Source organism: Labeo rohita, chromosome 17, assembly GCF_022985175.1.
Source record: "Labeo rohita strain BAU-BD-2019 chromosome 17, IGBB_LRoh.1.0, whole genome shotgun sequence".
NCBI classification, from domain to species: Eukaryota; Metazoa; Chordata; class Actinopteri; order Cypriniformes; family Cyprinidae; genus Labeo; species Labeo rohita.
In genome coordinates, this window is record NC_066885.1 from 30,181,188 (window position 1) to 30,207,980 (window position 26,793).

A 26,793-nucleotide genomic window follows, 5' to 3' on the forward strand; every position below is an offset into this window, starting at 1 on the left:
GGAATATCCATTCCCCGGTCCTCAGCCCCTGTCTCAACAGGACGTCTGCTCCCTGATTGAGATGCCCAGGGATGTGCACTGCGAGAGGAGTTTCCCTTGGGCCCAAATGAGGATCTGGTGTGCCAGCCTGTATAGGGGGCGTGAACGCAGACCTCCCTGGTGATTGATGTAAGAGACACCTGCTGTGTTGTGCCCCACATGATGGCCCCTTAGGTCAGGAGGAAGTGTTTCAGAGCCTGAAACACGTCCAGCATCTCCAGGCAGTTTATGTGCCACGTGAGATGACGGCCGCTTCACAGACCCCGGGCTGGGCGGCTACTTATGACCGCTCCCCAACCGGTGAGAGAGGCATCCATTGTTAGTGTTATGCGATGACAGGGAGTCCGCAACACCGGGCCCTGAGACAGGATCCAAGGTTTTCTCCATATGTCTAAGGTACGAAAGCATCGCCGTGTGACCTTGATCATGAAAAGTGGGTTTCCCCTCAGGGAGAACCCCTTGGTCCTGAGCCACCATTGCATGTACAGCAGGCCAAAAGGTATTATGCTGGACGCAGCTGCCATCAGACCCAACAGTTTCTGGAACTGTTTGGCAGTGAGTGGCCAGCATTCTTTGACTCTCTTGACTGCTGTGAGGATTGACTCGAGATAAGCAGGAGACAGACATGCCTGCATCGTGGTTGAATCCCACACCACACCCAGATAAGAGGTTCTCTTTAAATGGAAAAAAGCACACTCTCTTTGCCGTTCAGTTGCAACCCCAGCTCTTTCATATGGGCGAGAACAACATCTTGATGTTTAACTGCCATCTGCTCTGAATGAACTAATATCAATTAATCGTTGATATAGTTGCCCTGGAGTCTCAGAGGAGCTAGAGCAGCATCCACACACTTGGTGAAAGTGCAGGCTGAGAGTGCAAGACCGAACGGAAGAACCCAAACTGGTACACTTTGCCCCCAAAGCGAACCTCAGGAACTTCCTGTGTTGAGGAAGGGTGGAAATGTGGAAGTATGCATCCTTCAGATCTGTCGCGACAAACCAGTCTTTGGACCTGATCTGAGACACAACGTGCTTAAGTGTCAACATCCTGAACCTAAGGCGCATAACAGCGTGGTTCAGCCAACGCAGATCTAGAATAGGACGCAGCCCCTTCTTCGGAACAATGAATGCCCGGCTGTAGAACCCGGACTCTCTGTCGGGAGGAGGGACCACTTAGATGGCCTCCTTCCTCAAGAGACCTCTGGTGTACTTAGAGCGGCTAGCTCGGTGCCCTGAAACGGGTGACCGGCAGGGAACGGCTCATCCAGCTGCACTAGAGCTGGAGACCGCTGTGCCCCGAAGCACCATAAGTGGCAGGGTTAACAGATCAATCTCCTGAGTGCACTGAGGAGAGACAGGCACCGTATGATGAGGTGTACACTGCTCTTCCCCAGAGGGGCCTGCCCTCAGACCTCCTAGACCACAGGCATCAGGAATCTCTTTACACATGATGGTCTCCTAGATTCGGGTAAAGTGTTTCAGTGCCTGAAACACGGCCAGCATCTCCAGGCACTTGATGTGCCACATGAGATTGCGGCCGCTCCACAGACCACGGGCTGAGCAGCCACTCATGGCCGCTCCCCAACCGGTGAGGGAGGCATCCACCGTTAGCATTAAGCGACGACAAGGAATCCCCAACACTGGGCCCTGAGACAATAACCAAGGCTTCCACCACATGTCTAAGGCAGCGCTGCGTGACCTTGATCATGCAAAGTGGTTGTTTCGTTGTGAGTCACTACTGCAGGGGTGTCATGTACAGCAGGCCAAAAGGATTGCGTTGGACGCAGCTGCCAGCAGACCCAACAGTTTCTGGAACCGTTTGACAGTGAGTGACCGGCCTACTTTCACTCTCTTGACTGCCGCTAGGATTGACTAGATCCGAGCAGGAGATAGACATGCCAACATCGTGGTCGAATCCTACACCACGCCCAGAAAAGTTGTTCTCTGTAAAGGAGCACACTTTTCCAGGCGTTCAGCCGCAACCCCAGTTCTTTCATATGGATGAGGACAACATCTCGATGCCGAGCCGTCAACTGCTTAGAATGGGCTAATACTGACAAGATGTCAATATAGTTCAGTATGCAGATGCCCTGGAGTCACAGCTGAGCCAGAGCAGCATCCACACACTTGATGAAAGTACGGGGTGAGAGTGCAGTAAATGGCCACTCTACAGAGGCTGCTCCCACCCTGCAGCCTGTATCAGTGTGCACACACATCAACCTCCTCGGAGGAAGAGAGGTATAGCACCATGCTCTCAAATGGGGGAAGAAACCGCAAGCGTGTTTCCGACCCAAGAGAGCACTGTAAATAAATTGAATTACTCAAAATTAAATAGCAATGGGATCAGAGCTAAACGTTTAAGATAGTACACATTGTTTATGACATATGAATGAACACATTTATGAATGGACATAGCCCGTCCCCTCAAGAGCAGACTGCGTGTGCTCAGCTCCCAAACAAACCACACATAAATTGCGTAAATCCCTGCCCACTGAGTAGCGAGGGCAGGTAGAAACGAGTCTGCTTATATGCGAACAGCATCAATCTCCCCTCGAGAGCTGACTCAAAGAGAGAGACTGCTAGATCTAGGAAGAAAGGCAGAGAAAAGGCGAGCCCGTCTCTACCGCGTCCGTAGATCTATGTGTGATCTCCAAGACCACAGCCAAGCGGACTCCCATGCTTCATCACCAAACAGACAACAAATAGTCTAAAATGCCGTTGCTATATTTGTTTGAATACTTGTAGGACATAGTGACACTCTCAAATAGGGAACCATGCATCAAAAATGCTTTGGGAACCATGTCCTGAAGCATGTGTGAAATCAGTCCAATGGAATGACGAGATGTCATGGGCGGGGTGACATAGAGCAGCATTTCCCAACGTCAGTCCTCACGCCCCCCCACTCTGCATATTTTGTATGTATCTCTTATTGTCAGGATTGTGTTCTGTTTTGTCTTGTCTATTCTGTTTTCCTTGTGTTTTTCCCCTGTGTTCCAGTGTATTTTGGTATGTTCCTTGTCTCCCCCTTTAGTTCTGTCTCCATTTGGTTTAGTCTTGCCCATATTTGTACTTCCCCTTATTATCTCGTTTGTGACCACTCCCTTGTCTCTGTGTATTTAAGGTCTGTTTGTTCCACACGGTCTTGTCGGTGATTAGATTGTCTTCAGTTTGTTTTGCTCGTCGTTGGTTGCTGGTTCCCGTTGTTTCCCTGAGTCTGTTCCTTTGGATTGTTTATTAAAAGTGCATTGTTTGGATCTCCGCTCTCCTGCGTATCTGTTCCCGCACACGACGTCAAGCGTGACAGAATCACCGACCACATTACAACATGGATGCCGAGAGGAGGATTATGAGTATTCGGCGGGGGATGAGGCCGGTGGAACGTTATGTGGAGGAATTCTTGGATGTTTGTCATCTGGTGAGTTGGAGCGATGCCATGGTTAATACGTGTTTTCTAATGGGGCTAAATGATTCCCAGTTGCTCAGTTCCATACCCTATGAGGATCGCTATAAACCGGTTGCTGAATTTATCAACCAGGTCCTCACCCTCTGTCATTCCGATTTTTACGTGGATGTGAAAGATTCCAATCTTTCCCCCATTAGAGAACACGTTGCCGCTCCAGCCCACCATCAACCGGCTTCCTCCACATGCCGTCCCAACCGGTCCGCTCCCTCTGGTCTTCCTGCGCTTCCTCCTGTTCATACTCCCTCCTCTCTCATCGTCAGTCCGGAGATCGCGGCCAGCCCTCCAAGGTCATGGCCAACCGTGGTGGCCAGTGTGCTGGACCCCCGCTAATGTCAGCATGGGCAGCGACGATCCGAGTGTCCACCCCTGCTTGCACCATGGAACCCGCGGCGAGCACTCGGACACCGCCCATGGCACGCAAGATGGCTGCCGCCACGCCAGAGTCGGCACGCAAGATGGCTGCCGCCACGCCAGAGTCTGCACGTAAGATGGCTGCCACGCCAGAGTCTCCGGCCAAGATGGCCGCCAAGCCTGCGCCCCCGGCCAAGAGGGCCGCCAAGCCTGCGCCCCCGGCCAGGATGGCCGCCAAGCCTGAGCCCCCGGCCAAGATGGCCGCCAAGCCTGAGCCCCCGGCCAAGATGGCCGCCAAGCCTGAGCCCCCGGCCAAGATGGCCGCCAAGCCTGAGCCCCCGGCCAAGATGGCCGCCAAGCCTGAGCCCCCGGCCAAGATGGCCGCCGCACCCGAGCTCACGGACCCGCCAGAGCGCCCTCAAGCGACCGCTCGTACAGAGCCTGCTCATCCAGTGTCTCCGCTGGAGACGCCCAGCCCTCCAGAGTCTCCGTTGGGGTCGTCCAGCCGTCCAGAGCCCGCTCCTCAAGAGCGCCGTCCAGAGCCCGCTCCTCAAGAGCGCCGTCCAGAGCCCGCTCCTCAAGAGCGCCGTCCAGAGCCCGCTCCTCAAGAGCGCCGTCCAGAGCCCGCTCCTCAAGAGCGCCGTCCAGAGCCCACGTCTCCTTCGGCACTTCCTGAGTCTAACCAAGTCACAGCTGTTCCCCACGAGCCAAGCCAAGACACCGCTCCACTTCCTGAGTCAAGTCACGCCACAGCGGGTCTTCACGAGCCTAATACAGAGATCCTGCCATCCGCAGTTGCTCTTCCCCTAATGGCGGTGGCTATTTGGTGTGTGTGGGCGGCACACTGTGCTCCCGAGGTCACGTCGGCTCACAAGTTCGCCACTGAGAGCCCGTCTGGGCCCAAGGCCCCCTCCGCCAGAGAAGCCGCGCCCATGCCCCCAGAGGTGTCAGCCACGGCTGTAGATCCTCCAAGGGAGGCGGCGTCCCTCAACAACCTTTCTGCTTCTCCCCCTATTCAGTCTTCCTCCTCTATCACTGCTTTCCCCAGGTCCCAGGCCAGAACGCGGTTTCCTGCTCCGCTCCAGCTCCCGCCTGGTCTCAGGCCTGCTCCAGAGTTCCTGTCTGGTCTCAAGTCTGCTCCAGAGTCTGCGCGCCCTCCTGCGCGCCCTCCAGAGTCTGCGCGCCCTCCAGAGTCTGCGCGCCCTCCAGAGTCTGCGCGCCCTCCAGAGTCTGCGCGCCCTCCAGAGTCTGCGCGCCCTCCAGAGTCTGCGCGCCCTCCTGAGTCTGCGCGCCCTCCTGAGTCTGCGCGCCCTCCTGAGTCTGCGCGCCCTCCTGAGTCGGCTCCTCCGTCAGCGCGCCCTCCTGCGCGCCCTCCTGAGTCGGCTCCTCCTTCAGCGCGCCCTCCTGCGCGCCCTCCTGAGTCGGCTCCTCCGTCGCGCCCTCCTGAGTCGGCTCCTCCTTCAGCGCGCCCTCCTGCACGCCCTCCTGAGCCAGCACCTCATCCAGCGCTCCCTATTAATTCCCCCAAGAAAATTTTGGGGGGGGGCTACTCCCCTGTTCAGCCATGGCCTCCTGAACTGTTTACCCGGCCATGGCTTCCCGAACCTCCGGACCCGCCATGGCCAAATGAACTGTGTGCTCGGCCATGGCTCTCTGAATCCCCAGACCCGCCATGGTCCCTGGACCCACCCTGGAGGCACCACCCTGCTTCCCCCGTGTCCGCCTGGCACAGCCTCCAGGGCGCCCACCCTCCCACCCATTTGTGTATAGTTACGGCGCGAGTCGCGCCTTAGGGAGGGGGTAATGTCAGGATTGTGTTCTGTTTTGTCTTGTCTATTCTGTTTTCCTTGTGTTTTTCCCCTGTGTTCCAGTGTATTTTGGTATGTTCCTTGTCTCCCCCTTTAGTTCTGTCTCCATTTGGTTTAGTCTTGCCCATATTTGTACTTCCCCTTATTATCTCGTTTGTGACCACTCCCTTGTCTCTGTGTATTTAAGGTCTGTTTGTTCCACACGGTCTTGTCGGTGATTAGATTGTCTTCAGTTTGTTTTGCTCGTCGTTGGTTGCTGGTTCCCGTTGTTTCCCTGAGTCTGTTCCTTTGGATTGTTTATTAAAAGTGCATTGTTTGGATCTCCGCTCTCCTGCGTATCTGTTCCCGCACACGACGTCAAGCGTGACACTTATCACGTACGGCAATTGTTCTATTCGACCGTGAAGACCCCTGCGAAGTGGACATCACCGGATATTCCGCCATGATTTCAGTTTGAAACGAGTGTATATGTTCCATTCAAACGGCATTAAAGAGTGCGAGATGTGAATTTAAATTGTATTTATTTACAGAGGTATATGTCACATTTCACACTTCTCACAGTTTCACACTTCACACAGTTTCATCTGTGTGCGGCGCAGTGCAAAACAATGAAGGAACATTCCGAAGTGAAGTAAACTTCAACAAAAACGCGCCTGCAAATACTCCATAACTGGGCACTTGACAGTCGCTATCCACACCAAGAAGTTAAAAGTATCCACTTTAGGGCATACTGTTTCCTCATGGCGAGAGCTCTGGACTGGAGTATGGTCTCATCAACCTCGGCTGAGAGACCAGATGCTAAGAGCTGTGCCCCCTCAGGGGCCATGCCCACATCTTCCATAACTCTGGGCAGGGCAAAGGATGGAGCTCCCTGCCTGAGAGAGGAGGTCATTCAAAAAGGGACACAAGGACCAAGAACCATACTCGGGCCGGCCAGAATGGGACTACGAGCAGAAGACGGACCTGTCTCCAAAACTCCTGGGAGCAGAGCGACTGGGGGGAAAAAAGCATACAGATGAAGCCTCGTTCACGTCTACACCATGGTATCCAGCCCAAGCGTCTATTCCCTGATTCAGGTGCTCAGGGATTTAAACTGCTCTGAGTGAGAGGAGTTTGTGGAACCACAGGGGGATCTGGTGTGTCAATATGTATAGTGGTCGCGAGCGCAGACTCCTTGATGTATGATACCACTAATATGTTGTCTGCACATGATGGCCTTCAGGTCTGGAAGGAATGTTTCAGTGCACAAAACATGTCCAGCATCTCCAGGCAATTTATGTGGCATGTTAGCTGCCTCACTGGGCGGCAGCTGGGAACTTCACTCATTGGAGCCCACTGAGCCCTAAAGCACCAGTTGTGGCAGGGGTATCAGCAGGGACTGGCATCTATGTAGCTAGAAAGTTTATTTTGGTGTCTTGAAGGGAGCAACTGATTTAACCACTCTAGCTACCTCACATGAGGGGATGAGCATTCTCGTGCCACTGCCGGGCTGCAACTGAGAACAGTGCTCGGTGGAGAACGCAGCCAAACAACCAGACAGGACTGGCATTATTTTGGCGCAGACATGTAATGCAGACCCGTAATTAAGAGGTCAGAACCACTCGATTCTATATTGTATAAGACTTCCTTTCCTCAAGAAGAAACACCAGCGGAAGCAGAGCTAAACATTCCAGATAGTGCACACTTGTACACGTTGGGACATTTTATAAATGAACACAGCCAGCCCCCTCAAGAGTTGACTGCATGCTCCGCTCCCAAACAAACCACACATAAATTGTGTGTATCCCCACTCCTGATGCAGCGAGGGCAGGGAGAAACAATCAATCTAAAATGCAGTCTGCTCATATGCCAGAGATTGAGATAGAGAGTACTCAGTTTCTTCTGTATCAATGCTAACAACATCAATCTTCTTGGAGGAAGAGAGCTGCAGCAACAAGCTCTCATTTGGAGGGGGAAGAGACTACAGCGTGGGTTTCTGAATACTGAAAGACAGCACTAGATCCACAGGGTGAAGGTGGAGAAAGGGCGAGGCCCATCTCCAACCCCTTCTGCTAGATTTATATGCGATCCCCACTCAATTGCCACTGTGCCTTAGCAACAGCGGGACTGGAACTGGAATGCCCGTAAACACGGACACACTCCTCGAAGTGGAGCGGAGTGTTCGCAGAGGGAGCACGATGAACACAATCAGCCCCCTCAAGAGCTGACTGTGCCTGCTCCGCTCCCAAACAAACAACACAACAATTGTGCTGCCTGTTTTTCTTCCTCGTCATATATTGTTGTGACTGTGCACTGGTAATGACAAACAACAGATATTTCAGACTGACACACACAGAGCATTTGTTAAAGACAAAGAAGCTAAAGCTGTTTGTTTTGGATGCGCTTTTAAGCTTTCTGGTCTCTATGTCGCCCCGCTTATGATGTTTTGCCATTCCATTGGACTGATTTTACCCATTTAAATTCCAGTAAATTTCAAATTTAAGGCTAGGACAACATTCAGTTGGGAATGCACTGTTTAAAGAAAGATTACTCTATTAAACCAAGCTTATATCTGCAAGCTTAATATTACAGTTCTATAAAGAATATTATGTTGATTACATTTCACCTATAGCCTATAGTCTATAATGACAATTTGCATGAATGAGATTTTACTAGCATGAATCAACTAACAAAATATCACTAAATGATATTTTGAGCAACCCTATATAAGCCGAGGCCAAACCCAAAACCAATGCTTGTTTACCAAGTTGATGCAAAAGTGCTACTGCGGTGCCTCAAGCAAACCCATAACCCTTTATATATTGTGGATACCTGTTTGTTGCCTATATATATCATTGTTGGATTATTTTCTGGTTTATTTTCCCTTTTTGTTGTTTCTTTGGTACTTTGGATTTTTGTAATTTTTGTGTGCACTTGTATATATTCTTCACTGTGGATGAACTTTCTGGCACTGTAAATAAATTTCACCTTGCACAAAAGTGCTTTACGAGCGAGCCATCATTTTTACATCCTTCACAGACTTGAGATGGTGAGCTCGTCTTCATCACATTTGGTGGCAGCGGTGGGATGGCTACTCGCAAGCACCGAATGGTAGAAAACCCAGCATGGGTTTACAATCCCAAGTGAAGGCATTGTCTGAGGAGGAGGCGGCCTGGAATTCTGTTGAGACTACGGAGGATGAATGAGCTACGAGTCTTCCCAGAGTCTCCCAAAAGTCCAGTCCACCATCGACCAAGCCAGTCACTCCTGACGCTACAGCTGGCAAGGGAATGATTTCCCTGATGCGCAGATTTCTCAACACTCAAGAGCAGAGAGATGAACAATATCTGCAGGAGCTCCGAAGTCTTTGTGAGTCCATCATGCAGTCGATTCGTCCTGCTGAGACCTCGCTCAACGCAGAAAGCGTACAAATGGAGCTGCCGACACTAGCATCAAAGGTATGCACAAGCCGAGGTCAGGACTAGCAGCGGCAAAGTTGGTTCAGCAGTACCTGAATGCTCATAGTGGCGATCCTCGTACTCAACTACTCAAAGGTACTGTATGTGGCGTTTCTCATAACTCTGGGACTGAAAGGGGTTGTGCTGAACTGTCTGACAATGCACAAGGTCCAAAGTCAATGACCAAAGACTAGCTTTGCTTTTATTGTCAACAGCCGGGCCACAAAGCAGCTGTGTGTCCCACTCGCAAAGCAAAACTTATGGGGTTTTGTTATGTACCTAGAGAAGGGGACTGTGATTTTGACTCTGTGGGGGGAGAGTCAGAATGTATATGATGTGACTGTTAATGGACATGAACTGAAAGCACTCTTGGACACTGGAAGCTCTTTATCAATGGTGAAATCATGCTTTGTAAATAATGTCGAATTAGGTGAACGCTACCTCTGTTCAATGCGTGCATGGGGACGTAAAGCGGTATCCCCGAGCTGAGGTAATGGTGGACGTACAGGAACAAATGTAATTACTTAATGTTGCTATTGTTGACAATTTACCAGCTCATATGATTCTAGGAAGAGACTTGCCAGTGCTATATGAACTCTTGCAACCCCCCATCAAGGACTCTGAACATTCTCTTGCCACTGCCATTGTTGAGGTGTCATGTCCTGCTCTTACTAGAGCTCAAGCCAGGGCAGGTCTACAGCCACTGCCAGACTTAGACAGTAGTCTGCTGCAGGGTGGGACTAAGGGCTCTAAATAGCCACATCGCCAACGGCGGCTTGAGAAGTACCTGGGTACCCCAGCTTCTGAGGCCTCAGTGGAGGGTCTTGAAGTTAATCGCTGGAAGGTCCCAGGGAGCATAGCACAGCTTCAAAGGGAAGATGAAACTTTAAAGCCCTTGTTTGTCAAAGCTGAGTGTGGGAAAACATCAAATCTGTGCAATGAAGAATATGTAGTGAAGAATGATGTGTTATATGTGCAAACCAATGATGTTATGTACCATTGTGGCTGATGGAGCAGCTGAACAAGCAGTTGGGCATCACAGCCATCCGAATGACTCCCTACCACCCACAGACGAACGGTCTGGTGGAGAGATTCAATCAAACTCTCAAGAACATGCTGCGTTCGGAACGAGACTGGGACAAGTGGCTACCATTTGTTCTCTTCGCTTACAGAGAGGTACCCCAAGCTTCAACGGGATTCTCACCATTCGAGCTGGCAGGCAGGTACAAGGACCTCTGGACCTGCTGAAGAGAGGCTGGGAGGAGGAGCCTGCATCCAAGATGGAGGAGAAAGGCATCGTGTAGTCATGCTAGAGATGCAAGATCGTCTGGAGCGGTACAGAGAACAAGCCAAAGAGAACCTACAAGAAAAACTGCTAGCGCAGAAAAGATGGTATGATCAACACGCCAGGCTACGACAGTTTCAACCTGGGCAGAAGGTATTACTTCTGTTGCCAACGTCAACAAGCAAGCTACTGGCTAAATGGCAAGGGCCATACACCGTGCTCTGCAAGATGGGGCCAGTAAGGTATGAAGTGTATCATACGGACAAGGGCAAGACCAGGCAGACCTACCATGTGAACCTGTTACAAGAGTGGAAGGTGCCACCTGGTAAGGGACCAGAAACATCACTCCTGTTGAGGAAGGTGGAAGAGGAATCAGAGGATGCAAAGAGACAGCCGTCTGTGGTGTGTCTATCTCACCTAGAAGACTCCAAGATGGAAGAGCTGCAGCACCTCCTGAACCAGTTTCCTGCTTTGTTCTGTCAGAGGTCTGGACGGACTGAGCTGGCCCAACACACCATCCACCTTTCCGATCCATCACCATCACGCCAACATCCTTACCGGGTGCCTGAGAGGCTGGTGGAACCCTTGAAGGAGGAGATCAAGATGATGAAAGAGCTAGGAGTGATTGAGCCCTCAACAAGCGAGTGGAGCAGCCCAATGGTGATCGTACCCAAGAATGACAGATCCCTGCGTGTCTGCATCGACTTCAGCAAGCTCAACGCCCATTCCAAGTTTGATGCATACCCCATGCCAAGAGTGCATGATCTGCTGGAGAAGATTGGAAGAGCCCAGTACATCACCACGTTAGACCTGTGTAAGGGGTACTGGCAGGTACCCCTCAATCCTGACCCTACACCACATTCTGAATGCCTCTAGGACTATTCCAATTCACGGTCCTTCCTTTTGGCCTTCACGGGGCACCAGCCACATTAAAGAGGCTGATGGACAGACTGCTCCAAGGCTGTGAAGACTGCTCTGTTCCTCCCTGCTGTTGCCGCTATCAGAGTAGTGGGTGCACACGCAATCCTGATAGCACATGGACATTCTCCCATGTCAGCACTCTCCCCTGTCCATATTCATTTCCCAGTCATTTCATACACATACACTGCACTTGTCGTGTCGTTTCGTCCCTGTGATGTTTGTCTGTGTGGCGTAGTCAGTCTTCCGGCGGGAAACATCACGCCGGCCAACCCAAACTAACGAGCGGCAGCCGATTATGACATCTTGGGTTGGTTGCACTGGCGCAGCCCATCCGGAAGCTGGTAAAACCATTGTGTAGTTTGAATTGGTGTTTTTGTGTGTATTTAAGTGTGGAAATTATGTGTTAAAAGTATTATGTGTTAATGGATTGTGTGTTTATTATTATATAGAGAGAGCTGAAATTAATTATTATTGATTAATTATAAGTACGTAGTACTTGTGTGTGTGTTAAATATTATACTTACCTGTGAAGGGTATGGTCCAGAAAGGGACCAATGCTTGTTTACCAAGTCGATGCAAGAGTGCTACTGCGGTGCCTCAAGCAAACACAAAACCCTTCGTATATTGTGGATACCTGTTTGTTGCCTATGTGTATCAGTGTTAGATTATTTTCTGGTTTATTTTCCCTTTTTGTTGTTTCTTTGGTACTTTTTGTCATTTTTGTGTGCACTTGTATATATTTCACTGTGGATGAACTTTCTAGCACTGTAAATAAATTCCACCTCGCACGAAAGTGCTGTGCAATTGAGCCATCATTTTTACATCCTTCACAGACTCACATTTTCCCCCCCCGAAGGCGAGATGCTGAGCTCGTCTTCATCACAATGTTTTTGCCTACTAGTTTCGGATGATAGTTTAAACAAACAAACAACAAAATAAATATCAACGCAGACATTTTTGGACATAATACCTTTAGGTTTCCAAATTCTTAAGTCTGATTCATACTGATAACTTGTGGGCTTGCAAATTTGTTTGGGTCAATTTTTATTCCGCATTAGTTTTTCATCCACATTAATTGGTATCAAAATCAGATTTTATTGCAAAGGGTGCAAAAGTTTGTTGTGCATGTTAGAAATGTAAAGATAACAAAGGAAGTACTTACAGCTGCCATGGAGTTGATGCGGTCTATATAGTAATCAGGCCAGCTGGTGGCAAGCTTGTTGGGGTCCTCTTGTTCCTAAGAAAAGAACATAGAGTAAAGCCATTTAGATTCCCAGGATTTTCACAAGTAACTATGTGTATTACTTTGGAATATCTGAATGGTTATAAGCTAATACAGTGTTTCCCCTACCATTATATTAGGGGGGCTAATGACAACATAAACGCATGAACTTAGTCTTGCTGTGAGAGTCACTTCATGTGAATTTTACTGATTAATTTGAGAAAACTACCATCATATCATACTGTATACAAACAGAAACTAAACGACAACCCGTCAAAATAAAAGTACAGTTTAACATGTAACAGAAATATAATCTTGTATTACACTCTTAAAAATAAAGGTGCTTTAAAAGGTTCTTCACAGCGATGCCACAGAAGAACCATTTTTGGTTCCACAAAGAACCATTCAGTCAAAGGTTCTTTAATGAACCATCTCTTTCTTACCTTTTATCTGAAGAACCTTCTTTTGCCACAAAGAAACTTTTGTGAAACAGAAAGGTGTCCCCCCCCAAAAGCTGTAAACCTAGGGAAAACACTGTAATAGCAAAGGACTGAAAGGTGGTACGTTTAACCACCATTGCCCCTGGCATGACACAATTCCCTATAATAAGGCTAAGTAAACGTCTCTGATAAATGATTGTTCAGTAGACCAGAACAACATATTTGTTGTCCAATCTGTCCACCAGACCAGTTGGTAACTGGCAGAACAAAGTCTGTGGCTTGACAATATCTGGATATTTAAAACAACATCTGATTGTTTGGTGGTTCGGAAAAATACAAGAAATTTAAATAATAATATTGCGATCTATAATGCTTTCTACAATTATATAGATAACTGTTTCTGTATATATATATATATATATATAAAAATAAATATAAAAGACCAGTTTAGATACAAAAAATGCTAATGTGGATGTATTAATAAATAATAAATAATAATAATAATAATAATAATAATAATAATTCCTTACATTTATATAGTGCTTTTCTGGGCACTCAAAGCGCTTTACAAACTCTTTTTGAAGGACATCCTGGGATTTTTAATGACCACAGAGAGTTAGGACCTCGGTTTAATGTCTCATCCGAATGACGATGCTCTTTTGACAGTATAGTGTCCTCGTCACTACACTGGGGCATTAGGGCCCACACAGACCACAGGGTAAGCACCCCCTGCTGGCCTCACTAACACCTCTTCCAGCAGCAACCTAGTTTTCCCAGGAGGTCTCCCATCCAGGTACTGACCAGGCTCAACCTTGGTTAGCTTCAGTGGGCAACGAGTCTTGGGCTGCAGGGTGATATGGCTGCTGACTACCATAGCTTGGTACAGTATCTACCATAGCTTACTACACTTAAGAATGATGACACTCTATATATTTATTTGATTCAAAATTAGATTTTTAGTTGAATAATTTTGCTTTCCACGCATTCACATATCACAGCTCTGGTGTCTTTTCCACTCAAGATATTTTCTTCACTGTATAAGTTTGTGATTGCTCAGTGCCATTTCCATTCATTTAAACTGACAGCAAATTATGCTCTCTGATCAATCAGCCAATGTTTGATAGGACAGAACATAGTTTTTGGTAGGTAATAGTGATATATAGACTGACATTGTCTAGAAAATATAAAATAACAGAAAAGGCCCAAATATATTTCCAGTGTTGGGGGTAACGCATTACAAGTAATGCAAGTTACGTAATAATATTACTTTTTTCAAGTAACTAGTAAAGTAACGCATTACTTTTGAACTTCTAAGAAAATTCTTTTTCAAAAAAGTAACGCCAGTTACTTTTTCCCTATTTATTGATTGACAAGTCTCCTGTTGGGAAATTGGGAGTAAACATGATGTTACGGTATTGTAGACTAAATATGAACATGCATTAATTCATCTCACTCACAAAAAACAGATTAAGTATAAAAACAGTGAAATGCAAACTCAGAATATGACGCATCTACCGTAGCCTACGTTTTCGCTGTGTTCACCCCTCATCACACCACAGCTGTTTCCTCCGAGGAAAATAAAGCACATTAACGCATACTTTATAAAACGATCCTGTTGCTATTTTTATTTGAAAACTTTCAATTGTTTCTAGTGCATGTGGCAAAGAGGTTTGCATACTTCAGCTAAGGAAAGAGGCTTGTACTAGAAATGCAAACAGTAAAATTTTGTATTTGTACAGTAAACAGGTGTGTGTGAGATCAGAAAGACTTGTATTTGGCTTATTCAGTAATCAAATGTTATACCTATCTACACTGTGTGCAGAATTATTAGGCATGTTGATATTCTGGTCATATTTTTTTTCCAAACACATTTTACCAATTCCAAACCACATCAGTCTTAGTAACTACTGTTAATTTTGTATTTAATCATTTATATGTGATGTATAATTGTCCGTGAAGGCTGGAAGTGAAAAACTCCTTATATTCAGGTGTGCAGGATTATTAGGCATGTTTTCGTTTACAGCTAAAATGAGCCAAAAAAGATATTTAACCCAGACTGAAAAGTCCAAATTATTAAATGCCCATGAGAAGAATGCAATACTAATGCATTACAAGAATTTGCAAAGTTAAGGCTTGACCATTGGACAGAGAAATGCTTGTTGAGTCTGCATGGTCAGAAAAAACAGGTGGAGAAGAAAAGATGCATGTTAACTGCAAAAGAATTAGGAATTAAGGTGAAGAATTAGGTGTGACACCATCAGGAACCGTTTCCAGTTCTCCAGCGCCACCATTTTCCAGAACTGCAACCTACCTGGAGTCTTCAGAAGTACAATGTGTCAGGTTCTCAGAGACTTTGCTTGGTAAAAAATCCTAAAAAATGCCCCTGACTTAATAAGAATAACAAGCTGACGTCTTGTGAAATACATGAAGACAGTTTTTTTTTATATGCTTTAGAGACAGATAAGTTGAGAGTGACTCTTGAAGGACAAGCATCACATCCTCTTGTACCTCTGATTCAAGAATTTATCTTCTAAAATCTGGCAGTAAGTTTTGGGAGTTCATTTTAGTCCATCTCTGCAAGTCAGACTTTTCAGGATAAGAGACTAAACATGAACTCCCAAAACTTACTGCCAGATTTTGGAAGATAAATTCTTGAATCAGAGGCACAAGAGGATGTGATGCTTGTCCTTCAAGAGTCACTCTCAACTTATCTGTCTCTAAAGCATATAAAAAAACTGTCTTCATGTATTTCACAACACGTCAGCTTGTTATTCTTATTAAGTAAGGGGCATTTTTTAGGATTTTTTACCAAGCAAAGTCTCTGAGAACCTGACACATTGCACTTCTGAAGACTCCAGGTAGGTTGCAGTTCTGGAAAATGGTGGCGCTGGAGACTAAACGGTTCCTGATGGTGTCACACCTAATTCTTCACCTTAATTCCTAATTCTTTTGCAGTTAACATGCATCTTTTCTTCTCCACCTGTTTTTTCTGACCATGCAGACTCAACAAGCATTTCTCTGTCCAATGGTCAAGCCTTAACTTTGCAAATTCTTGTAATGCATTAGTATTGCATTCTTCTCATGGGCATTTAATAATTTGGACTTTTCAGTCTGGGTTAAATATCTTTTTTGGCTCATTTTAGCTGTAAACGAAAACATGCCTAATAATCCTGCACACCTGAATATAAGGAGTTTTTCACTTCCAGCCTTCACGGACAATTATACATCACATATAAATGATTAAATACAAAATTAACAGTAGTTACTAAGACTGATGTGGTTTGGAATTGGTAAAATGTGTTTGGAAAAAAAATATGACCAGAATATCAACATGCCTAATAATTCTGCACACAGTGTATACAATATAGTGGAATATTGCAATAAGTATAGTATACCACCCCTATTAGTTAAACATTTTTATTGTATTTATTTATTTATTTATTTAATTTTTGTTATTATACCCTCATTATACCCTAAAATGAAAATCCTAGAATCACCCCTGTGGAACATTATAACAATTCGCTTTATTTACCGGTGTTATTTATAAATGTAATAACTTTTGTGCTTATTTGTGTTTAACCTACACTACAAGTAGCGTTAATGTAGACTTACATACCGGTAGCCTATCTAAATATGATTTCATAATTTTATGCTATACTGACCTACCTCATTACCCTCCACTATAATGAGCAGCAATAAACTACATTTTGGTATTTTATAATGCCTAGTCATACTTCTGTGGATATTTTGGTGATATGTGGTAAAAGTAGTGTAACGCATTACAATTCAGAGAAAGTAATGTTGTAATGTAACTAATCACTTTTAAAAGACAGTAACTAGTAATATATTATGTATTACATTTTGGAAGTAACTTGCCCAACACTGTATATTTTCTAGTAACAAAGACTTCGGTATATTTTTATGCAGAATATTACTTTTTGTACAAAATCAAAATGACCAATGTATTAGGTTATCTGTAATAACATTCCATATATTTGAATAATAAATACTTTTAACATTTCTCAGAAAGAATTAAGCTATCAGGTTGATTTTATTTAAAATAATGTGATCCATCCTATTACAGTGCTGTCTAGGATGTCTAGGATGTAGATTCATTTGTTTAGAACATTGTATCAATTATCTAATGACAGGAAAAAGAATCAACTTGGCATTGCATTCCTCCCTCAAGGGATTTTATAGCTTGGCACATGTGGAAACTATGTCAGTATTACCCAGGCCAACTGAATTTATTCACAAACAACTGGACTGACTAGATCACTTGTTTACAGAGCGGACTGACAAACTGTAAAACATGTAGTCATGGTCCTCTGGAGCCTGAGGTCTGGATTAGCCTTTGTTTTTAACAATATTCTGACTTCCTTGTGCATTACATTCTGATTGTGTTTTCAGTTTAAATATTTTAGTTTTAATCACTGCAAATCATATCATACAGTTCAGTTTCTCGTGTGTCACTAATATAGGGGTAAATCTGAGCCCATCTTATCTTCATAAATGTTTATCAGGTAATATAATTGCTATGGTAAACATGAACTGATTTTTCCTGCTGCTTTCCTACAGTAAGTGTGGGTTGTGTTCTGTGATGGTTGGCTGCAAAAGTAATAAAAAAGTAATGAAACAGCATTCTTTTTAAATTAAATTTTCCTACCACTAAGCTGTCTTGCAGGGATTTTACCTTTTACATTGTACACAAAACATGCTTTCCTGCACAACGGACAAAAAAGTTACAGCTAAGATGGCAGTTATCATAAATATTTGATCTTCAGCACATTTGTGTACTACATGCCACAACACACAGTCAAGCCAGACAAAACAACAACAACCTAGGATGTATAACTTGCAATCAGATCCAATCAACTCACAACTCTCCTCTCAGTGGTAAGTGTTCAACACCAAAGTAGAACAATGCTGGAACTCCACACAACAGCTTGGCCTCCTGGACCTCAATCCTGTGATGTGTTTTTTTCCGAGCTAAACTTATTGTTTCAACCAGAATACTCAGTTTAATGAGGCTTAACATTATTATCATTTGCAGTCTCAAATCATGTCAGGTTGCTCAGAACGTTCACCCTGACCAGTTCAAGAAGGTTATTACAATGCTTTAATTTCTTTCTCCAGTACAAATGAAAAGTGATAGAGAGAATGGACATGTTTGGCTTAAGATCAGCACAGTAGTGAATTGCTTCTCCTGTGTGTCAATATGTGTACTATCAAAAGAGCAATAGAGAAGGTAACAATAATAAACATGATTTTGGCCAGCAAATTCCCAGTATGGTTCACAGTTTAGAGAAGAAACCCAAATACAAAAGTCTAGAATCCTTTTCTTTTGTTGAGCTTTGTTTAGAAACTTTGTTCAGAAACTTCAGCACACAAACAGCATCAATGGAATCCATCCTTACTGTTGTTACGGTTGCTGGTGCTGGATGGAAGACAGGATACAACGTACGAAACAAATCTTATTTTAATTACTTTCAAGAGGAACAGGCAGGAACACAGAGCGATATCCACACACACAGAAACTCAATACAACAATAAAGACCGACAGGGAACTCATGACAAAGACAGATTTATAAAGGCTAACTAATAATGACAGACAGGTGAACCAGATAACGCTAACAGGGACTAAACCAAAGTAGACAGATCGACGGGGGGAGACAATGGGAGAAACTAAGAATGCAAACAGACAGAACTGTGACATTACGCCCCCCTCCAAATAGGCGCGTCCTCGCGCCGTAGAAAACAAAAAACAAAACAGACAAGAGGGGCGAAAAAACAGCAGAAAAACAGAGTCCATGTGGGAGGAGGCTTCGGCGGAGGACGGAACCCCGGGAGGGGGACAAAAAACAGAGTGATAAGGGCAAAAAACAAAGTCCAAGGCGGTGACGATGGTGGGAGGAAACAGGAGGGACCCGGAGCAGGAGGAACCTAGCAGGACCCAGAACGCAGCCATGATGACCCACGGTGGAGCCGATGGAGGGAGGAGCCATGGTGGAAGAAGGGCTGACGACTCCATGGGGCCGACCGACAGAGGCAGAGCTGCTGGCGGAGGAGCCCGAGGCAGAGACGGAGAGCCGAAGATCCAGGGCGACACACAGAGGATCCAGACGTTGACGTAGGCAGAAGAGGGAGGGTGGGTGGGGATTCCATACAGGCAGGCATAACGTGACAGGTAGATATTTCTGTAAAGAAGTCTATTAAATCCCCAGAGTCATTTTCTAGAACTTCCGTAGAAAAATCAATTAAGTCCCCAGAGTTATCTTCCAGCTCACCCCCAGCAGTGGTGCAGTGGGCAGGGCTCTCCATAGCCCTCACTTGCTCCATGTTGCACTCCCCCGTCACGGTAGATGTAGCCGGCTCTCGCACCTGATCGGACGTGTACGGCTCTGGCTCTGTGGCGATCTTTAGCTCTGTCGCTCGTGGCTCTGGCTCGTCATCCGCGGTGGGCTCGGGCTCAAACTCCGCATGTCGGGGTGCTGGTTGGCTGGGCTCTGGGTCTAGAGTGGGGATGACGTCCTCCTCTTTGATGTCGATGGTCCACGATGATCCACAGGACGCCAGCACCCACTCGATGTACTCCGGCAGGCTCTCTTGAGGACCCTCCCCAGATAGCAGCGCCTTGGTGGTGGTGTTAAGTCCAGCGTAGTAGAACTTGCATAGGCTGCTATCCGGAAAGTGGGAGTGTTCTGCCAGGAAGATGTAATCACGGGTGTGGTCCTCGAGAGAGCGTTCCCCCTGCTTCAGGAGGATGAGGAGAACGGTAGGATCCATAATAATAATCAAAAAACAAAAACACTGAGGGAAAAAAAACGGAAAAATAAACGCAGGGGAAGATGCCGGAAAAAACTGTTTTGGTCGGTCTTTCTGTTACGGTTGCTGGTGCTGGATGGAAGACAGGATACAACGTACGAAACAAATCTTATTTTAATTACTTTCAAGAGGAACAGGCAGGAACACAGAGCGATATCCACACACACAGAAACTCAATACAACAATAAAGACCGACAGGGAACTCATGACAAAGACAGATTTATAATGGCTAACTAATAATGACAGACAGGTGAACCAGATAACGCTAACAGGGACTAAACCAAAGTAGACAGATCGACGGGGGGAGACAATGGGAGAAACTAAGAATGCAAACAGACAGAATTGTGACAACTGTGAGTGTGTAAACAGTTCAAATCACCTATATTTTTGAATCACCATAATGTAAAACAAATACAAATGTGTAAATTGTAAAATGCATAAAGCATATGGGCATATATTAGCAGCAGTAGTAGTAGTAGTAGTAGTCAGCATGTTTTGTACATTGAATTATCAAATTTATCTATATGTATTTGTGCACATTCAATTTGATTTATTTTCATTTATTTGGTGCATTGTATTATTAATTTGTGGTGGGAACCTTGTACTGCAAAATTGATTGGAACAGACAGAGATGCTAAATTCACAGAGATGCTCATCTCACTAACACTGTTAGTTAAAATGATAAAGATTATAATAAAGCTGCAAGCAGTGATTACTGGGATTCACTCACATTTCTTATGAGTGGCCCATCCATGACTCCACACTACACATTAATACAAGGTACACTGGGTTCTCCTTTGGAGAAGTGTGTTGCAGACTCTGGAGAGCAAATTTTGCTTTCATGTCTTCTCACATGTTGAACTAAGGTGGGATTTGGCTGCATTTACTTGAGAAGCCAATTCTCTGAGTGTAAAATTCAATCACACTATGGCCAGGATGACCTCTAAGTTTGTGCATTTGCTGAAATGTTTCTCCATGTCTCCAATTTCTGTGGTTTTGTTTGAAAACTGTTTCATGCCTCATACTGCATTCATGAGTGTCTATGGAGATTTAGAGCATTTTTGGCTGAACTTAAAGAGTTCCTTGAGGGTCCAGTCAAAATGCGAATGTGATGACACAGTAATCCAAACAGGAAAGAGATACATGTTTGTGAAGGGTGTGCACTCCTGCAACCTTACACACAAACAACTGGCATGCTGTTTGCAGATAATCGTTCTTTAAAGTGCTTACTGTGCGCCAAACTAACATGCAAAGATGTCAGGAAATACAATGGCCAAAATCTGATCTTGGGTATGCATTATATTGCCAAATTGAATGTAATCCTGATTCAATGTTTAGTTGAAATAACAAAATAAGTAATAAGTAATAAGTGCTGCATGATGAATCAAATATATAGAGGAGACACACTGTAGCTTCATGTGTGGTTAGACACATGTTAGAAGGGAAAAAATTTACAGGATATTGATATTTTTTTAATAAATTGCATAATCGGAATGTATCCTTTAGGCGGAATAGAAATGTGAATTTTACCACAGGGGGTTGTTTAACTTTTAAACTTTTATTGCATTGCTGAAAATGAAGACACTACAAGATGAAGAGATTAAACATTTGTAAATGTATCCCTTGCGCAGCACTGCTTATTCTAGTTGTCACATACAATAGTGTTCAAAAGTGTGGGATTAGTATGATTTTTAATGTTTTTAACATTAAATATTTTACAAAGATCCTATCTACAAAGCTACAGTACTGTTAAAAGTTTTAGGCATTTGTGTAAAGATGCTGTAAAATGAGGATGCTGTCAAAAATACTGTCATAAATAGATTTTATTCATCAGTTAACTTCTATTAACTAAATTAAATCAACATTTGGTGTGACCATCCTTTGCGTTTAAAGCAGCCTTTGCCCTAGGTACACTCGCGCATAGTTTTTCAGGTAGCTTTGCAGGTTTTATTTTGGTGAAAATACTAATGCCCTAGGACTTTTGCTCAGTACTGTACTTTAAAAAAGAATTTATTCCTGTGATGCAAATGTGATTTTTCAGCATCATTACTCCAGTCTTTAGTGCCAAATGATCCTTTCAGAAATCATTCATAGCTTTTAACAATACAGACAGTGTCAAAGCAGCTTTACAGTATTAAATAGGAAAATAGTGTGTCAATTAGCTTGGCCTAACTAGAAACATATATTTTTTATATAATTTCTAGGTTTAATATTTAATTTAAAATTTAAAACCAGGTTGTGTGTTAATTAAGTCTTAATTTTATATTTGCCACACTACTCAAAACATTTCTTCAACAGCTCTGACATAATTCTAACTGTCTACACAAGATGCACAGCATACAACAGTATGTTATTTGATCTGAGAACTGAATTATATTTGTGGGCCAAAAAAGATTATGTGCCTTAAATAACAGTTTGCCTCTCCAGAATCCCCCCAGCTAAATCACATTAGCAAAAAGAGTTCTGCCTGTCCTAAATCCAGTGCAGTAATTGGTCTCATTTTTAGGTCTAGACAAACATCTTTCCAGAATCCATCAAGGATGTGTATAGTCAACTTGGAGCTAAAGTTGTGATTAACTTTATTACCATATTGTGATGCAAGTTACGTGGCTTATTCAACAAATACCAGATTTTATCCAAAAATATATGGATGACTCATTCACAATAAGACAGGTCATATGTTTCACTAAGAAAGTTGCAAGGGTTTTGATTAATGCTCTATAACATTTGGAGAGTTCTCTTTTGTCTCAATTATAGATTATAATTTTTCAAAACAATACTGTTTTTACAGTTTTTTTTTTTAATAATCACATTGGCAGTAATCAGAACCTTCATGTGATTTTTCAAAACTCTTGACAAAAAAAAAGCTCAACTGATGATCAAACAGAACATTTTTCAAAATTGCAGCACTTTTTTTATTTGATATGACTGTCAATTCATTTAATTAGAATAATGCAATTATGAACTGCTTAAAATTTTATAAGAAACTGCTGAATTACCACCAAAAGCATAGTTTTGGATTACATTATCAATGGATGTGATTTTTCTTCATCATTCTTTATCAGACACTGTGTCTATGATCTCATGTACCACTTTTCTGGACCATGATATTACTGCGATGCAGGTCCATTGTAATGTGATCAAATGTTGTGATTTGATTACATTATCAATAGATTGAATTTCTGGATTTGTTCAATGATTCACAGCAGCATAATGAAATATGAAGTACTTTAATGAAACATATTTTGTACTACAGTATTTAATGGTCAACTACATGGCAAAACTCTCGGTACTGTGTGTGGGTGATCTAAATTAATGTTAATATGTTATTGAAGTTATATATTATTCATTATAAATTATTTTGAACAAATGATTCTGCAAGTTGAAAAGTTCTTTAAATATATGAATGCATGATACAGTGTTGTTTTTGTATCATGGATCAGCTTGTGTTGATCGTTGTGAATTTCGTTTTGAAAACTGAAATCAAGGTGAAATCTGAAATTAGTGCTTGTAAAAAAAGTGATTTGTAAAAATATTAACAATAATAATACTGAGAAATGTGTATAAACTGTTGTGACTATACTTTAATCTGCCTGTTTTACAGTATATGGTTAAGAAGTGGTTAGTGGTAGGGGTGGGGCGTTAACTATATAACAGTGTAATTTAAATAAATGTAACTTACTTGGCCGATCAAACTGAAAATCATGTAACTTCATGATGATAAAATTCCCATGGCCACTGCATCATATTATTGATGCCTCTACCATCACTTCTTTTTATATATTTTCAGGAAGAGGTCTTATCTGCTTGGGCTTTATTTGCTTTCGAAATTACAACTTATGCTCTCAATGTCAAATGCAGAGATGTTAATTCATGCATTCATGACCTCAAGGATAGACGATGGTTCTTCAGCATGCTTAAAGGGGTTAAAAGTTGATATGATTCTTTAGGGTCTTAATGAAAAGTCTCTAATATACTTTGATTAAAAATTCTCAATGGTTTTGTAAAACAACACCCTTTTTTACCTCAAAATCAGCTCTGCAAAAATCATCTCATTCTAAGGGGTTGTTCCTTTAAATGCAAATGAGCTCTGCTTACCCCGCCCCTCTCTTCTCTCTGTGGAAAGACAATCTTGTTTACTTTAGCCGCATTTAGCCGCGTTTAGCCGCTAAACTTCCTAAATACCACTATATAAGGAAAGGCGATCGCAAATATTCATAAAAAAACGCTTATACACAGTTTTGCTGTAAGTGAAGCTGGATCACAAATGATTAGTGCGAACATAGACAGATATATGTAGATCGGGAGGCGCATTCCCTTCACAAACAAAGGTAATCTACTGCATCTTCAGTGGCTCAGATATCGGGAGTAAATGACGACCACTATGTTCATTATTACATCCAGCAACACAACACCTCAATCACTCAATCAGAGATATTCTTGTCTAACTTACATCCCTGCTCTGGCATCAAAACAAGGAAAGTTACTGGACTGTGGCAGCTGGTCTAAGGTAAGAGCTCATGTCAATCAACTATCGTGGGAGCGGCCTCTGTCGGTGTGACGGCACCTGGCATCTGAGAATGGCTCGATTAAAAAAAAAAAAAAGGGATATTATTTTTACAGATTAATTAAAAACCACTGCATGGATTTTTATCATTATAGGGTAGATTTGTACATACACTGCCAACACATATTAATGTTCAAACAACATCAAAAAGTGAACTTAGCATCCGATGACCCCTTTAATAAACAAACTCTAGCTGGTCCAAAATGCAGCAGCTAGAGTTCTTACTAGAAACAGAAAGTATGACCATATTATCCCGGTTCTGTCAACACTGCACTGGCTCCCTATTAAACTTTGTATAGATTTTAAAATCTTGCTAATTGCTTATAAAGCCCTGAATGGTTTAGCTCTTCAGTACTTGAGCGAGCTCTTATCACATTATAGTCTCTCACGTCCGCGCATTCACAGACTTGATTCTCAATTATCTAGAGGCTTGAGACTAAACCTTCAGGTCACAGACAATATTGCATCCACCCCATCAGAACTTATGCACGACACAGGCCTTCTGCACTTCAAAAAAGGCTTATCTTAGTAGTTTTGTCTTGTTTCTCAAAATATCTAAATAAGATGCATTTACTAGACAAGCAAAATGATTAAGTATGAATAAGATATTTAGTCTTAAATTAAGTGCATTTTATTTAAAACAAGTAATTCAGGAGTTTTTAGATATTTTGACAAAAAAAAATAAATACTAAGTAAGATAAGCCTTTTTTGCAGTGTGATTCAAGAAATGACTCCACATAGGGTAGACTTTCTCACTGAAAGCAGTTGGCTTACTGTCTGTTGCAATAAAGAACCTAAAGGGCACTTCAGATGGCATAAGTGAATATACAGTACTCTTGACAAATAGCAGAACTGGACACCTTAGGAGTTAGAACGAAGGATTTCTAAAGGCTGCACAGATATTTTCTTACAGGGAGCCTCAGAGAAAAAGCTTTAACTTCTCTCTCCCCCTCTTGAATCATTCAGGCCTCTCTTTTGAGTGCTTTCTTAAACACATAGCCTCACTTGTTCTGTTTATATTGCTGTGCATTTTAAGCAGGCCATGTGGTGGGCTTCTATGGCAATTCTCCATTACTGCAGACATGAATGAGCTTTTTGTTTGGTCTCACAACTTGTTTTCCAAGACGTCTGTTGCTTGGTTCTGGTTCCTGTTTCCTGGATTCGGTTTAAGCATTTTTCCCCCCCTCTTTATATAAACTTTCTGCTCTGAGAGGAAATAATTTTTGAGTGCAGGAACACTGAGAGAACATTAACCGCTGAAAACTTTCTTCCAGGATCTGTTTTAGAAGCTACAAATCTTTAGCTGCACACCACTTTAGCTATAATTCCCACCACCTAAACCCAAACAGACCAAGTGTCCAGTGCTTCCGGTGCAAGCATGTGCATATCATAGATCCGAATTTTCTACAAGGCTTTGGAGATATAATGGAAACAAAGACAACATTTCCAGACCAGAACTGAAGTGGCTGTAGCTCACTTTGCAGGCCCTTTCAAAACAATACCACTTCCATAAAAACATAACCTGGAAATGGCTAAAACCCATTTGTTTAAATCCGTATTCCACTGAGTCTTCTGAAAGCAGCCAATGTCTTCTCTGGCTCTGTAATCAGGGAGAAAGGGAGTAATATCCTGAAAGTGGCTGACCACAGACATGGGATCCAAAAGGATGGTGTCCAGAGGAGGAAGGGAGGGGCTGTGTGTGTGATAAGTGTGGTGGACATTTTGGCCAGAGGTTTCAAAGAAGTTGTAGTTTTTCCAACATCCATTTCAAAGGCTTTGTCTCACAATGAAATGTTTACAATTTAGTGAAAAAAATAAATAAATAAAAAAATACAGCTCTTCCTTGCAAACAATGCAAAATCATTCTATATCCAGTCACTAACAAAAAAAGTAGCCAGAGACATTCTTTCAAAATCTTTAGTAAACTTCTATAGAAAAACTTGACTCACCTTCTTCTTGCTGCAATAGATCTGCCATTTCTTCTCAGCAGGCAAAGCAAACATGGCTTCCCTGTTCTTGTCTGTAAGATCCAATTCATCCTGAGGAAAGGAGAGGACACAACAACTGAGCCACACTTAACCTCATATGTCTATAAATATAACAACAGTAATGCCAGTCATAATTTTTAATGCCGTTGAGATATTTTTTTTTATCCTATGTATTTATTAGTTACCCCATGAGGAAAACAGCTTATAAATCAACATGTTTTTTGAAAATCAAAAAATGCAGAAAGTTTTGTGTTTGGTAGTTTTTGTAAATGTAAAATACATCTATGGTGGAAAAAAAATGCTCCTTTTTGTGTCTGTAGAATATTCTCAACTGATCTAACAAATTTATGTAATACAATATATTAATTTATTAAAATAATAATAAATAATATTATTTATTAATAAATAATAGTATTTATTATTAAAAAAACTGAGACAATGTAAATAA

At 43.1% G+C, this 26,793-nt stretch overlaps 1 protein-coding gene across 8 annotated transcripts in view; it reads right to left on the reverse strand.

Annotated features, from left to right (window-relative positions):
- daam2 (dishevelled associated activator of morphogenesis 2) overlaps positions 1-26,793 on the reverse strand; it is a 149,567-nt gene that overhangs the window by 33,189 nt on the left and 89,585 nt on the right. For all 8 annotated transcript variants that reach the window (XM_051134179.1, XM_051134177.1, XM_051134178.1 and 5 more), the window contains 2 exons: positions 26,307-26,396; positions 12,466-12,540 (listed from right to left, as the gene is read on the reverse strand). In XM_051134179.1, the coding sequence (XP_050990136.1) occupies positions 12,466-12,540; positions 26,307-26,396 (165 nt within the window). The remainder of the gene's footprint in view (positions 1-12,465; positions 12,541-26,306; positions 26,397-26,793) is intronic.